The sequence below is a fragment of the Corvus moneduloides genome, chromosome 6 (assembly GCF_009650955.1).
Source record: "Corvus moneduloides isolate bCorMon1 chromosome 6, bCorMon1.pri, whole genome shotgun sequence".
Classification (NCBI taxonomy): domain Eukaryota; kingdom Metazoa; phylum Chordata; class Aves; order Passeriformes; family Corvidae; genus Corvus; species Corvus moneduloides.
The window spans coordinates 10,574,880-10,590,625 of record NC_045481.1 but is presented as its reverse complement, the minus strand read 5'-3'; the positions used below and the strand labels follow the sequence as shown (position 1 = coordinate 10,590,625).

Sequence of the window (15,746 nt, the reverse complement as noted above, 5' to 3'; positions counted from 1 at the left end):
ATCAGTGACAGAATGAGAGGAAATGTCCTCAAGGGGAGGTTCAGGTTGGACATCAGGAAGAATTTTTTCACTGAAAGAGTAGTTAAGCACTGGAATGGGCTGCCTGGAGACACAGTAGAGTCACCATCCCTGGAGGTGTTCAAGAAACAAACAGCTGGACGTGGAAGTTAGTGCTGTGGTTCACTTGACAAGGTAGTGTTTGGTCAAAGGTTGGACTCCATGATCTTGGAGGTCTTCTCCAACCTTAATGATTCAGTGATTCTGATTTTACAGTACCTGAACTCAGGGCTTATTGAAATGCCGAGAGAGAGAGAGAGCAGGTAACCAGGAGGGGATAAGATCGTTCTTGATCATTAGGTTTCTTTTAAGGATGTGGTCAGGTGTACAGGGGCTATTGTGTGCCAGCAGCCCAGTACTCTTACTGTAAAGAACCTCCCTGTCTCAAACCTGCAGAGATGGTTTCTTTCAGCTGTGAGACCTGCTGATTGCTATCTGACTTGCTCAGTAACACTGGGATTTCTCAGAGTATCTGAAATCTCTCATCTGTTTCTTCTTTTGGGGATCATTGGAGGGGGAATCTTCATTTCTCATTTTCTTCTTTACTTTCAGTGTTAGTGCAGCTGTTCGGGTTTCCTCACATAGTGACTCCATAATACTGAGGTCATGACCTAGACCTGCTTTCTTTGTATCTCCCTTGTTCCTGGAAGTGCCTCCCACTTCATCCTCTGCTACATAGCTTGAGATAGTTTTATCTTCTTTTTACGTAGTGAAATCTGAGGAAGGGAACTTTGTATTAAGGGGTATGTAAGACTGAAGTGCACTGGATAGCAGTGGCAATATCTAAATAAACAGGAGCACTGCTAAATCCCTTCTAAATCCCTTCATTTTAATTCTCTCTGGTTTTCAAAAATTGATTTAGTTCTAGAGAGAAATGTGTGTGGCCAGGAAAGAAGAGTTTCCAGGACAGAGTAGATGTTCCAGTTTTTGCTGGGGCCTAGAGGCATTTGGAGCTGTCAAAAATTGTTCTGCTGGAGCTCTGGTTCTTGTCCACAACACAAAAGAGCTTTGCATTTTTTGAACGGTGTAAAACAGTCATTTGAAACTGCTTTCATTTTTCTTTAATGTTGAGGGTTCTGGGATGTTTGCACTGCAGGCATTCCATGTTGGTCAACTGACAGCCTGAACCTGTAGTGAGACATTGCTGCGTGGTCCTGGGAAGCAGTGTATGTAGATGAAATGTGAGTGGATCTGAAATGCCTGTCCATGCTGAATAATTTACCTGGCTCAGTTATCAAAGTGCTTCCTTCTGAAGCGGAGTTCAGAGCTTGCCTCACTTGTTCATAGCTAAACCAGTCTGGTTTCTCCTGCTCACCACTCCCATCTGCAAAGAGAAATAGGGGTATCCGTCCTGCAATGGCAAGAATTATCTCTTGCCTCTTGCCTTGTCCTAGGAATCATATCTCACGGAATACTTTGTACCAATGGACAGCAGAAAAAGGTTGAGAGCAGCCGATTGTCCACATTGCTGCTGCTATGAGGCTCTGGCCTTTGTGCTCATGAGGAGGGTGGAAGCTTTTATCTGTGGCAGCTGTGCTGGAGTCCTTTGGGAGTCAGAACCTCATGCTTACTTGGGGTTTCGTCCTCAGCCTCGTGTGGTTTCAAGTGCAAGCATTCAATGCTCACTAATGAGCAAATGCCACAAACTGTAGAAACTACATGTAGCTGCAAATTAGGAGGAAAGCAATAGCACCAAATGAAGCCAATGTGTTTAAAGCTGGCAGTGATCAGGTAGAGGATTTGGATGTACAGCCTTCCCTCTCTGCTTTTTCTCTCTTTGCCACCCTTCTTCTGTTCTGTGTTCTTGGCCAGGTTCCAGTCACTGGGTAACAAATCTTGGGTATGAGTTGATTGTTGAATATAACTTCTGGAGGAAATGGTTTTGCTATCTTAGAATCAGGTGTGCTCTTGAAGAATCTGGAGTATAGTGTCCTGGCTATCTACCTGTCTTTGCTTTAGACATAAAGGATAAAAATAGTAAGTGGTCTGTGAAATACTCTTTTTCCAAAAAAGATTTAAAGTTTATTTTAGGCACAACTGCACCGTTTTGATGGAACAGTTGATACACAAATGCTATGCAAGAAAACCTGGCTTCCTAGAAATGGTGTCATGATCTAAGAACTATCCCATTGTCACCTCACTCCTTTATCCTTTGCCTTCAAATAAATCTGGTTTATTCCTTCTCCTGTCTGGTAGGTAGTAAAACAAGTCTCAGTAAACTGTTTTAGTTGTGTTCTTTCCGTCTCCACACTTCACTTTGTTTCCTTCTGGTGTTCAGTTAAACTGGTGTGTTCAGACCTGATGATGAAAACAAGAAGAAGGAGTTTGAAAATAACCAGGACATTTAACTACTGCAAAATTGGGCATCTGTCTCCCAAAATGAGAATGGGCAGAGAAGGCAACCACAGTATCTCTGTAAACACTGAAAGCTGCTAAAGAAAATGAGAGATTTGTATAAGACAGTTTGTGTGACGTGCCACTTAAAGCAAAAATGTCTTCCTGTCTGCAAACTGGCTTTGTCATTCTCCAGCCTTTGATGGTGGCTAAAAGAGTCACAGAATGGTTTGAGCTGGAAGGGATCTCTAAAGATACCTAGTTTTGTAAAATGACTGACTGCTGTTTGCCAGGTGCCGCCTGCTGAAACTGTCCCTCAGGTGAAGAAGGAGAAGCACAGTACACAGGCCAAGAACAGAGCAAAGAGGAAACCTCCCAAAGGAATGTTCCTTTCCCAGGAAGATGTGGAGGCTGTTTCCGCTAATGCAACAGCTGCTACCACTGTACTCAGACAACTGGACATGGAATTAGTCTCAATCAAACGACAGGTATGAACGGGATTGTACAGGAGTGACTGCTGGGTTTGCTGGTAGTGCCTTTTGCAGTCTGCAAAGTTTGGCAGGAATTTGTAGTTTGGCAGTGATGATGCACAATGCTACGTGCCTTAGTTGGCAAGCTGCTGTCCTTGTGCTCTGAATGCAGCTCTGGGTTTTACATCTCTTGTGTTTTAGTTCTGTGGGCAAGCCTACTTTAGACCTGAAGTGAAGCAAGGAAAAGTTCATAGCAGGGACTTGAGGGAACATTTGTTGGCACTTCACATTTCTTGCAGTTCAGAATTCCTTCTATTTTAACTGTAACTTTCCTGTGGTGACATTGGTTTCAGCAGTGTCTGATTTCCATCTACAGCAGCTGTTTCCTTTGCCTTTTCATGTGGTACTTCTAGAAGTGGCAGATATGTTTGGCTTAGTCCTTCCTAGACAGGTATCATACAAACTTCCTATGTACCCTTTGCTTCCCTGATGGAGCTAACAAATGTTTTTCAAATATTTGTGAGTAAATACAAGTTTGCTACATGACTTTGTTGCCTAGATCTGAGAATTTTGCAGTTTCTAAAGCAGAGATCTGTCTCAAACTCTTTATTAAAGTTAATAGAATTGGTATTTTGGCCTGAAGCCTTTTTCTTGGCACTCTGGGAGAACCTGAACTCTTCAGCAGTCTTTGATCCATTACTTGCTGCAAATGGGGTTGGTCTTCTTACGCTGGGCTTTATACGGACCTGGAAGTTGGGGCAGTTCTTGCTCCAAATAACTTGTAGACAGCAGAGAATAAATTAAATGGGATCTTCTGATTTGCCAGCTGCTTCTGCTTTACATTATTCCAATATAGCAAACTCTCTTTTTGGAAAAGGCAGGCTGTGAGAAAAACTGGAAGACTGAGCTTGTGAGGTTCCTGCCAAGGCTGCTGGAAAAAAGCTTGTCCAAAGATATTTATTAATCCTTCTTAAAGGCATGAAACTTTCTTTTCAGATTCAGAATATCAAACAGACAAACAGCGCACTCAAAGAAAAACTTGAAGGTGGTATAGAACAATACAGACTTCCAGAGGTGGGTTTGTTTTCTGACCTTTGTTAATTGTGAAGATAAATGCTAATGTTATACTTTGACTAACAGTTAATTCCTTGTTGTACTTTTGAGATGTTTTTATGAGCTCAGATACTAGTGAAAGTATATAAATAAAGTTACCTAATTTTTTTTTTTTTTTTTGCTGTTTAGGTCGTCCAGAAATTTAATGCACGTTGGACCACGGATGAGCAGCTTCTTGCTGTGCAAGGTATGGCACTACAAGTTTATTTGTACTTAAGTTGTTGATAGACAAAACCCTGCTGCATTTCAGAGCTGAGTTTCCCTTCAGTGGCTAATGAGGAGGATTTTGACATTGCCATGTACTAATGCCTGAAGAATGTACTTGAACAAGGAAACAATATTCCCCCTTCCCCTCCCTGGGCAGTACAAATGGAATCATATGAAAGTTGGGAAATAATGTCTGCTTGTCCAAGCTTTCAGAAAGTGAAACTCTGCTGGAGTCACTGCTATGCTCTTTGCCTGTGTAACTGTTTCAAGCAGTACAGGCAGATTTACACAGGTCTTGTACATTTGACTCTGCCCATCTTCTGCTACACCTCTATTTTCTTCACTTCTCCAGGGCTTGTTTTAACTATGTCTCTTGCCCAATTTAGACTCTTTTTTTTATCCTGGATTAATCTGAAGAAGCTTTGAAACCTTGACAGAAGTTCAGCTTTGGATCTTTATGCTGTGACTTGAGCCTGATTTGTGGTCTTTGTGGAAATAACACACTGCTTTTGTTTCTCTTTTTGTTGCTTTTAGCAATCAGGAAATATGGCCGAGACTTTCAGGCAATCTCTGATGTGATTGGAAACAAATCTGTGGTGCAAGTGAAAAACTTTTTTGTAAATTATCGACGTCGTTTCAACATAGATGAAGTTCTACAGGAGTGGGAGGCAGAGCACGGTAAAGAGGAGACAAATGGAACCAATAGCCAGAAGCCTGTAAAATCCCCTGATAATTCCACTAAAATGTCTGAAGAGGAAGATGAGGTAAATCCAATTTAAAAGTCACATGAAATTCCCAATCTGAGCTCAGTTCAGATAGATGCGTGTGTGTGTATTTATATATATACAGTCTTTGCAAAAGCAATTTTTGTCAATTTCAATCTGCATATTTCACTTCATCTGGATATACGGTTCTACTACTGATTTCGGGAATTGGGAAGTCCAGGCTTGTATAAAAGTGGAAGGAGAGCAGTAAATTTGTAGCCCTCTGACAGTATGTGTATCTTATCAGTGTGGATGTTTTAATACCTCTTACCGCCAAAATGCCATGCATCTTTATCTCACTTGGATCTTTTCCCTGCACTCAGTTCTCCCAGCTCTTCTAGGTTTGGCTTTGTGGGACCATAGTGTCCTCTGAGCCAAAGCTTGCTCTTTCATTTCCAGTGAGTGGTTTCACTCAGATAAAGGGAAGAAAGCTATAAACAAGATGAGTGTGTGAAACTTCACTCTGGAATTACCTAAAGGCAAAGTTACCTGGATTTTACAGCTGTTTCTGTGAAGACAGAAATCTAGGAACAGCCTCTCCTTGATGGAGGTTCACAGAGTTAACACTTGTCCAAAGGCTGTGTAGATTTGAAGTTAACAAAGACTATAGGATGTTTAAGTATGGTAGTTAGTTTAAAAAATATAGTATTAATACAGTCTTGCAGAAGAAAACCTTGGTAGAAGTTTGTGTGTTAAAAATGTCTGATCAAGGACTCCCTTTGGCCTAATTGATAAGACATCTTAGTGCAAAAGCTGTGTATTGTAAATGCAAGCACAGTCAATAGCACAAGGCAAATTTTGGTCGTGCATGGAGGAAAGACTTCTCAGTGTGCTGTATATTTTTGTTGCTCTGATTAGGGCTAGATCACTTGGACATTGTCCAAAAACATCCAAAAAGCAGAACTTCACTGCTTAGCAAACCCTAATAACAGGCAATTCAGAGATGCTTATATTTGGGAACTAAGTCCAAAGGTATGACAGATGAACAAAACCACACTCAGAAAACTTGCCTTCACAGGAGTGTGTGAGTGAAATTGTCCCATTCTTCCAGAATTGAGAGGTGGAGCAAAGCAGCATTGGTACTAGTACATAGCCACCAACTTGAAAGATACGTGGCTCTTGTCACTGTCTTTTCCTGTGACCTGTAGAATGTTGGCATTGCAGAGCTTTTCTTTTCTGAGCCCTCTGAGATCCTTCCTAGCTTCAAATACACCCTTGCTTCTTAAAGTTGAGGTCAAAAAAGGGGGGTCTCACTTGACACAGGGAAAAAATGGCTTCAGCAGGAACTGGAGTGGGCTGATGTGTGTGGATACCAGAGCAATGAGGATCCCAAACGAGTTGGGAGAGTGGAGGCATGACAGCAAGGTCTGGTAAAGTAGCTACTAGAGCAGCAGTCATGATCCCCAGATTAGTGATGGGAAGTGCCCACTCTGGAGCAGAGCAAGTGCTGAGTGGTGGGAACCAGACCAAAAGAAGCTGTGAATGTGGTGCTCCTGCCTTCAGAGGTAGCATAAGCACAGTGCTGACTCGCTGCCTGTCTCTGTGGTTCTGGGGCAAGGTGAAACGTCATTGGGGTTATGACACAAGTGACCTGCATGGGCTGGGAGTGGGTTCCTGGTCCCTCCTGAGCTGTGCAGCACTGCATGGTGGGTGTCTGCTCTCGAGGGCACTTGCATACGCAGCATCTGGTCAAGTCAGGTAGAGTCAGCAGTAGCCAAGAAGACTTTGCTGGCCTAACAGTGAAATGCCTCGGGTGCTTTCTCCCTTGGCATGCCTGGCTGTCTGGCCACCAGCCTAGTGAAAAGTTCATCAGGCCTCTGAGGGCTTTGGGCTTTCCCATAGCCTGTGGTTACAGTTCCTTTTCTTTGAAAGGGAGAGGTGAGGCTGCTGTTTATAAAGCAGCATTGACTCCTGTCTTAATTCCTGTGTGTTTACAATCCCAACAACAAATCCATGTGCCTCAGAGTAGGGAAAGGTGCTGGAATTCCTTCCATGTGCCAAGGTTGTCTGTTTTGTCACTGTCAGTACCATGGATCTGGGCTGAAGTTTGGAGATGCAAGAAAGCCTATGTGTATTCATTTTAAACTAAACGTCTGCTTTTTCTCCCCCTTCCCTCCAGGCTACTTCTGTTCTTGATGTCAGATATGCATCTGCTTCGTGAGAAGGTGCTGTAGCCTAGAACAATTTGTGTTGACTACTGTGTTATCCAGGATATCAGGTATTAGCAAACCTCAGACAGCCATCTGCATCATATCTGTGGACAAGCAGCTATTACCAAAAAAAAAGGCAAACGCTTCCAGTCCTGTGCTACATCTGCCTTAATCTCCCCTCATTCCTCCATACTGCCTCCACTTTCTTTCAAAAGCACCCAGGTAGTTCAGCTCTCCATTTCACCAACGTCATGCTTAAGCATGGGGACTTCTAGAACCAGTAACACCTGTCTATAAATTTTGACCAACCTTCAAAACAAGGAGCTCCTTAGCAGCCCCACAGTAACTCTACACATTAGGAGTTCTTAAAATACTTGGTCCGTAGGGTATAAGTATGTATTGCTGCATGGCCTTGTGGTCTCCGCTTCCTGTGTATTCTTACGATGACACTATGATTAGTGAGCTTTCTATAAAGGAGGGGCCTGTGCACATGCCAGCCGTGTCAGGTTTGTTCTGCAATGACAGGACATATTAGCAAGCAATCATGAATAACGCAAAGTGATAGGAAATGTTATTTCTAAGGTTTGGTCAGTCCAAGGTTGTAGATGTAACTCATTACACTTCTGGTTTGTGCAATTCTTTCCACTGTATTTGTGTGTTCTTGCTTCATAGAAAGCTCCCTAATTGAGCATTTTATTCCTGTATATTTTAATGGCTTTTATTTAGTGCAAAAGGGAATACTTAACCTGAAACTGTTTGATACGCTATTTAACCCCTGGCATTCAGCATTTGCATTGTAACTTGTTAAGTGAGTGCTACACAACTTTCTTTTTCCTGATCCTCTGTGGGATTAAGTCAAAACAACTTTCTCTGGTGCCTCTCCTTTTGGGGAATATGTGCCTTTTTGCATTTGGCTACCATAGATCACTTTCTGTCCCAGTGTCTCATTCCTCTTCAGAGCGCTGTTTGCCAAAGACATCAAACTGCTTCTCCCAGTAGAAGGTTTGGATGAGGGTTGGAGCACAAAATTCAACCTTCAAGATTTTTTGGTTTCTTGGAAGTATAATGGAGAAGAACTGGGTTAATTTTCATTGGCCATTTTAACCCTTCTGAAGCACACATTGCTTTCATGTTCTGAACCAAAATATGCAATTTAAAATCTAAGAGGTGCTTTTCCAAATACTTGGTGCATGCAGCTTTCAAATCCCAGCCATCTGCTTGGGTGGCCCGTGCTGTGGCCTGTCTAGCTGGCTTGTACGGGAACTGTTCTTGCAAGTCCTGTGGGAGGACTTTGCACCTTGAACAAGGTGGTTGCTGACTGCCGAGCTGACAGTGTCCAGGAAAGCTAAAAGCAGCAGTATTACTTCTTGTCTAGTGGAAAGCTGCAAAATAACACTAGTCACAAAGCATTTAAAAATGGTTAATTTAACGTTGTTGGAAGAAACCACCAGGCGTCTTTGCAGGTGGAAAAAAGGACCTTCCTTGCCTCTCTTCCTCTGCCGAGGATTCAAGCCAAGATGGCACACAGTGATGTACAGCACCAGCCTTTCTTAACACAACTTGAAATGAGCTAGCCCATGGCCTGGCCTGCAGCTGAGGTTGGTGGAGCTCGGGGCCGAGCCCCGGACTTGGTGCTGAGGTTTGGCTGCTGGGCTGTGCCATACTGTGTGCCGTGGTGGCTCCTGCTCTTTGTACCCGAGCGGGGCAGGCTAATCCCAGCTGGGCAACAGAGCCGCCTCTGGCACCTCCCACAGTGTGGTCACAGCCCAAGGAAAGGCAGGGGAGGTGGCCTCTTGTAGCACTGAGATGTGGTCTCCCCCTTGGGCCACGTATGGGGAAAGTAATTCAACATCAGAAGCTGGGCAGCATCACACAGGCACAGAGCAGGTAGAGATTTCCTAGGGCAGGTTGGAGTGTGGAGCCCCAAAAGGGCCTGTTTCAGCCACTTGGCAGCTCTTTGGGAGCAGTTCCATTCTAATAGCTCCAGAGAGATCCTCCGAGGTGATGGGAGGATGAAAGGGAGCTATTCCCTATCCTCTGTATTGCTGTTTGTGTCTCTGCAGCTGTTGTTGTGAACTGGCAGCTCTGGTGGCTCAGATATTCCTTCAGACCTGTGCCAGTTGGTGCTGGGAGTCTCTTGTGGGAAGGAGTGCTAGGTGTTAGCCAGTGTGAATTAGGAATAAAGACCGGGCAAATAGCACTGTGAATCCAGTTGACAGTTGTGGTGTAAAGCAATGCTGCTCTTTAGAAACACTCGAGTATTAAATATTAAGCCTCCTGCTGGTACCAGCGCATGGAGACAGGTGTGTTGTGGGAGTGATGTGGGAGCTTGTATCCCAGCTGGGGGAACTCATCAGGAGAGGCTTCTGCTGGAGACTTAGATACTTGTGAGGACTTCTCATTGGTTTTTGCCCTCAAATCTGTCCATCTTATGATCAGAAAAGTTGTGTTTTGGCTTCATCCCCATGGGGTAGGGGGAAATGTGTATAATTTGTGATATTAGGAAGAAAAAAGTTGTTTAATTACTTTCAGTTGACTGCTATCTTATTGTAGTTGATACATGCAATATAACAGCACTGTATTTTAAACGTTTCGTTTTTTACATTCTCTTGAACTATGTTTTTAAATGCGATAAAATCATTTTAGCTTTTGAAATGGTTTGACCTTGTTTAGGTGAAGACCCTCTTTTTCTTTTGTTAAATGGGTCAAGCATTAGATACATCAACTGGTTGCATTCTGACTAGAAGGGTCCACAAAGATAACTGCATAAGATAGAATATTCACTTAAATTTTGTTTCTTAAACTATCAATGTGAATGTCATAATTATATATATTTTGTGGAAAATGGGAAATTATTTCTCCTAAGTATAAGTTATTGTGCAAAATATGGTATCGTTAAAGAAAATGATAGTTTAAGTTTTAGTTTTAGAAATCTTAAAGATATAAAAGTGTATTGCATATGCATAAACAAATTTCATTTGTTCTATTTAATTTTTATGTAGTTGTGTAAAGTGCTAGGTAACCTTTTTTCACTTATCCATTAAAACAACCTTGTTACTTGAATATTCGTGTTTAACTGGTTTGAAACAGTGATCAATTTTTGTAATATAATCTTATAACCAAGGGAAAAAAATACACGCCTCAGTTGTGCTTAACAGTAAAGCAACAATGTACAATCAGATGCTTAAGACCATAGTAGCCATACCTGGTAGTGCAACCACAATGGTTGTGTCTCAATATATTTAATACCAATGGGGATAATGGTTTCTTAATATATTTTTACAAGTTTGCAACCAGGAAGACCCCATAAGTATCCACTAGAACACTTTTTTAATAGTTAAAATAAGAGTGAAACTCTTACTCTCTTAAAGCAGTGTCCTGACAAACATTTTTCTTTCCTGTACAAATACATCAGAAACATTATGTATGAAAATACACTCATTGTCACTTTAAATTTCAGTTTTTATTCTATGAAATCGCTAATATGCTGTTGGTATTCTTGCACACCAAATATGAGCCAAACAGTGCATTACACTAACTTGATCACTGGATTTGTGAACAAAAATCTCCAAGTCATTGAAATGCAAAAATATCACAGGAGATTTTTTTGATAATGCGTTTATTTTTCAAATTGGTGTGAATTTGTGCATAGCCCATTCAGCAATGAGTGGGCTGATATTTTCCAAAAATGAGAGAAAAATTATTTTATTTTCTCCAGCTTGTCTTCAGTAAGTCAAAATCTAGTGATCTTGTGCAATGCCCCTAAAGCAAATACTTTCTGCCACTCCCTGGATTAATGCAGCTTTTCCTGTTGATAGTAAAGCACAATTGCAGTGAAAGTTACAGTTCAGAAGATGGAAGGTCAGTATAGTCTATGCATGTTGTATAATAATGAGTGTTTACATTCATATTCTCCTAAAATAAAATTTATACTGGAGTGTATAGTATTCCATTATGTAGATTTTATCAATTTTGTTAACTGCTTATAGATTGCTTAAAAGAAGTTTTTTCAAGATTTTAAAAGATGTATAAGGTTAAGTTTGCAAATATAATGGAAATGCTGTATAGCTTTTGAAGTGACGAAATACTCGTTGGGATTTTAAAGAAAGTATGTTGTAATAATGCTGTTGTAAGTAATATTTTAAATGTCTTTTTTGCCTGTTTTCTATTATTCAGCACACTTACTGTGATGAATGTTCATAGCATTATAAAATTGCTTAGCCACTGAAAAGTAACATTTGGGTTTGGATTATTTTACTGTATGAAGAATTATAGTGGGGTAAATTCCTTTGTGAAATTCTACATAATTCATTTTTCTATGATTTCCAATGTTTGCTGACATCAAATAAAATTTTTTCAAGCCATTGATGTAATAAAATATGTAGTAAAATGTTACTGATGTAAAGTGTGGTTCTGATGTGTAACTGATCCCCTACCTTTCAGATTTTGGTCAGGAGATGCAAAAGGGGTTTTCCCCTTCCTGGCAGTGTCATCCCTAAGATAAGGATGACCTGAAGAATAAACTGCTGCCTCTTTGCTTCATGTAAAAAGCACTTGGCTTAACTGTACAAGTTAAAAGATTGTCACCTTTGTCCTACAATGAAAGAAACACATTTAAAATATGTAGGAAAAGGCAGCACTTGTCCTCAAAGTTCAGCAGTATGCAATGTTGCTATTGAAGATGCTCAAAAAGGCAGGAAATTTTGCACCTTGGAATTTTCAGGAAGGTCATGTTTTCTGTCTTCTTATGCTGGGGTGCTGCTAGGCACTAAACGTAGAAGCACAGACAAGACTTCGTGGGGCTGTTAGGGTGAAACTGCTTTGAGCAGGCACTCCCAGCAGTGCTCTGGGAGCCCTGGGTTAGCGCAGGACAGGTGGTGAGAAGTTCTCTGCTTTGGTCATGTGTGGTAAAGGCAGCAGAACTCCTACAGCAGGTTACTGGTGGTTTCCAGCTCTGCAGCCTATGGAGGGCAGGAATTTGTCACGCCTTTCTATATTGTAAAGCAAAGTGGTGGGGAGGGAGACGGATTAAGGGTTTGGAAGAACAGGCAGCATTTTTGAGAGCTGAGGGTGTTTCCTTACTGGAAAGCATTCCTTGTAATTTTCCTACTGGTAGAGAATATGGTACCAATATTGTAAGGTAGCAATCTGCTTTTTTAGGGGAGGTATTTGACTCGAAGTGCTTAAATCGTCAATACAAACCAGCTCTTCTTGCTCGTGTGCCCCCAACCCCGAAGTAAAAGAGAAACAAATAAAAAAGAAGGAACTTTCCTTCCTTTCCATCAGGGAACATAAAAAGATGAGGAAACAGGGCCTTCCCCTGCCTGAACATGTACTCCTGAGGAGTCTAGAAGCAAAGGTAAAGTAGTGATAATACCACTGGTTTTGAAAACACAGGGTGCTATATCTGTGCCTGGTAATGGTATGTATTTGTAAATGGGAATGCAGTGTTGAATTAACGCTGTGTTATTCCTGATAGCTTGTCCTACATAAACAGTTTGGAATCTGAATGTGGTAGGAGCTGCCTTGCAGGATGTGGTGCAAGCTGGAGTTCAGGCTGAAAGGGAAGAGTTCATTGTTGGTGGTGCTGAGTATGCCGAGGGTCTTAATCTGATCCCCAAGTGTCAGCTTCATGAAGTAACAGTATATAAACCTGGATTTAATTTCATAAACCATCTTCCAGTCTGAAAGATGCAGAGTGATGTTTGAGAGTAAAAACCAGGAATCAAATCTATTATTCACCTCTAAAGCATGCTCTGGCTTACCCACCCAAATAGCCTTTGAAGGAGTAAGAGCAAGTGTAATTTCTGATCTTGCTTTTAGTAAACAGTCAACAAAATGTATGTGTACAAACAAACTCAAACGAAACAAAAACATTCTGCGGAGGGCCTGCTGACAGTGGTAGAGAAATAGTTTTCTTTCGCTGCAGAAGAACTAAGGAGAGAATCACTGTAAAATTTTATGGGAACTAAGTTTCTAAGGTCATCAAGAGGGGGATTCTTGAGAACAGTAGCATAGAGGAGGTCTGAACTTTGATAGATGGAGAAATCACCTGGAAGTTTCCCCTAATGGAAGGGAAGAAGTTTGTATGGAGGAAAGCTGCAGCCTATCTTAACAAGTGCAGCAAAGGGCAGGATTTTCTCATTTGGGTAAAAATATTGACCAGATAAGGAGTTCACACTGGGCAGATCAGGAAATGGGAGTAATGTTATGCTGACTTCTTGTTTGTAGCTGGAGATGAGGGTGAGGGAGAGGTGAGGTGTTTGTTCTGACTCTGGATGTGTTCTTAGTTTTCATGAAACTAGTTTGCAACAGGAGAAGGTGTGTGGAACGATGGAAATAAAATGTGAACTGGGAGATGCTTTTCCCTATCTGCACACTTTGGGGGAACAGACATAATTTGTCTGACATCCAGCATATGAGACTGTGGCTTAGCAAGACCTGAATAAGCTTTTGAAATGCAAGATGGGACTGTGTGTGTGACAAAACAGAACTGATTTCTAAAAGAAAAAGATGAATAGGAGATCTCAGCAGCTGCAGACTTCTTGATGCTGCCTTGTGTATTCAAGGTTTAGAATAAGACACGGTAGAAAGGTGAATTAATGAAATAGAAGAATGGGTGCAGTGGATTTGCTAGAGATCCACGTGTGCCTGACTAGTCTATGGCAAGGTGCAGGATTCATCAGTGGATAAGGATATCACTGCCTGAGCTCGCTGTCCAGAATCCCTTAGAGAGAAATAAGCTTTTCTAGGGTATAATTAATTTAATCCTAAATTAGATGTTGAAAACTGATCTAATGTATTACATCCTGAAAGTGCTTATTCCCTTCCTTATTATAGATCAAGGTAGAGCCTAGGGCTCTGTCTCTGATGTGGGAGCTGGGCATTAACCACGCTGGCATTAACCATGGTGGCATGGCTGCCTGGGCTTAACCCAGGAGGGGACAAGGACTTGGACCCCTCACTGCAGTGCTGGGCATTGTGCTTGGAGCTGGATAAAGAAATGTTGATGCCTCGTACCAGTGCTTTGTAAAGTTCCTCTGAGGTATTGTGTTCCTGACAGAAGATATAGTGGGGAATCTGGGATGGTTGGAAACTTCTGGAGCTCCTAGACAAGTATGTTCTCCTCGAGATCCCAAATCTTCATTGCTTGTTGAAATTTGCCTCTGATTACAGAACTAGCTCCCCAGTGGCTTGGAATCTTTTAAGTGCTTTGGAAATGTACCTTTATTGTGTGAGGAACCTCACTGGGCCAAATTTCCATTCCTTTGAGCCCTGTGTACCACCTGTGTTGAAGGGACAGTTCAGGTAAAAAGCATCCTCTGAAGAAGTGTCACTAATGCTGAAAATATTATACTGGTATATTTTCTACCATTTTTAGCCTTTCCCGTACAACTTTAGGGACAGCTTTTCTAAGGCCAGAAGTAGCTTTGTGTCTCTTATCAATATATTGTGCTGTTAATGCTCTCGAAAAAATAAATTAAAACCAACTATTAATAAACTGAACCCAAAAGCAGTCAATTGGATGTTCTCCTTTAAGCTAATTCCCTTTCACTGCGTGACTGGTTCTCCCCCTTGTACGGTCAAGTCTCACTGGCACAAATATTCTGAGAAGATAACCTTTAAGCTTAAATAAATTATCCTTTAAAAGTATTTGTACAAAGATTTCAGTTTCTGCAATTAATCATGGGAGGCCGTGGGTTCAGCACCATGCTTTACTCGGGAAGCAAACAATACCCTGTGCCTGTGCTCCATCACAAGCAGCCTCTCACTTTGACTTTCAATGAGTGACCCAGAACCACAGTGGGCTTTAGCAGAAGAAAAATAATTTAAGAGAACTGTTCCATGCACGCAGGGAAGATAAACTAGTCGAGCAATTTGTTATGAACAATGCCTTTAGCCCAAGGCATGGATGGATAACTTCTCTTCCTCATGGTTTTATTTTAGTGCACTGTTAGCAGTGAGTACTGGAGTCTGCCAGGGCTCCAGATTTCTGGTTCGAAGTTCAGTGTCAAGAAAGAAGATCATAATAAATATAAACTGACTTGCATCTTCTCTTCCCTCAAATGTGCACTGCCTAGGGCCTCCAGAATGAGAAATACACCGAGTCCTCTTCTGGCAGCCTGGCTCTCAAGGTGCAGAGAAAATCTCTTACAGTAAGAGGAGAAAACTTGATTTTGTGTGTGTATGTGTGTGTATATATATATATGTATAACCTGTAACTCCCTAACTTCTGCTGGATTTCCTGCAGTATTTTTGTATTAATACTTTAAACCACAAGTCCCCCAAATGAGGGGGTGTAGCCCCTGCTATAGGCATTAAAAAAATAGGGAGCCTAATCCAAGCTTTGTTAGGTGCATTTACATAGTCTGCAGTGAGACTTGGATCAGGTGGATAGTAAACAACTTCATAATGTTAGAGCAAATGCAGTTTTAAATGATTAACTGTCAGCCTCTCATTATGTGTGGGCCAAGCAGAAACTTGACAAGGACATGCCTTGCTAATGAGGGGACGTGTTGGTGTCCTGTGAGGAGCAGCAAGGTTTCAGCAATACTTTATCGACTCGAGAGTCTCCAGCTCCTCAAATGGCTTCCTTGTTAGTTACTAAACCTGTTTTGAGGACACACAGGAGGGAATTATGTTGCATTCAT

The 15,746-nt window shown here is 41.6% G+C and overlaps 1 protein-coding gene across 2 annotated transcripts in view; it reads left to right on the top strand.

Moving 5' to 3' along the window:
• The window catches only part of RCOR1 (REST corepressor 1), an 84,237-nt gene extending 72,747 nt beyond the window's left edge, over positions 1-11,490 (top strand). For both annotated transcript variants that reach the window (XM_032111509.1, XM_032111510.1), the window contains 5 exons: positions 2,685-2,879; positions 3,858-3,935; positions 4,104-4,161; positions 4,716-4,945; positions 7,065-11,490. In XM_032111509.1, the coding sequence (XP_031967400.1) occupies positions 2,685-2,879; positions 3,858-3,935; positions 4,104-4,161; positions 4,716-4,945; positions 7,065-7,106 (603 nt within the window). In that variant the 3' untranslated portion in view covers positions 7,107-11,490. The remainder of the gene's footprint in view (positions 1-2,684; positions 2,880-3,857; positions 3,936-4,103; positions 4,162-4,715; positions 4,946-7,064) is intronic.
• Positions 11,491-15,746: the final 4,256 nt, after the last annotated feature.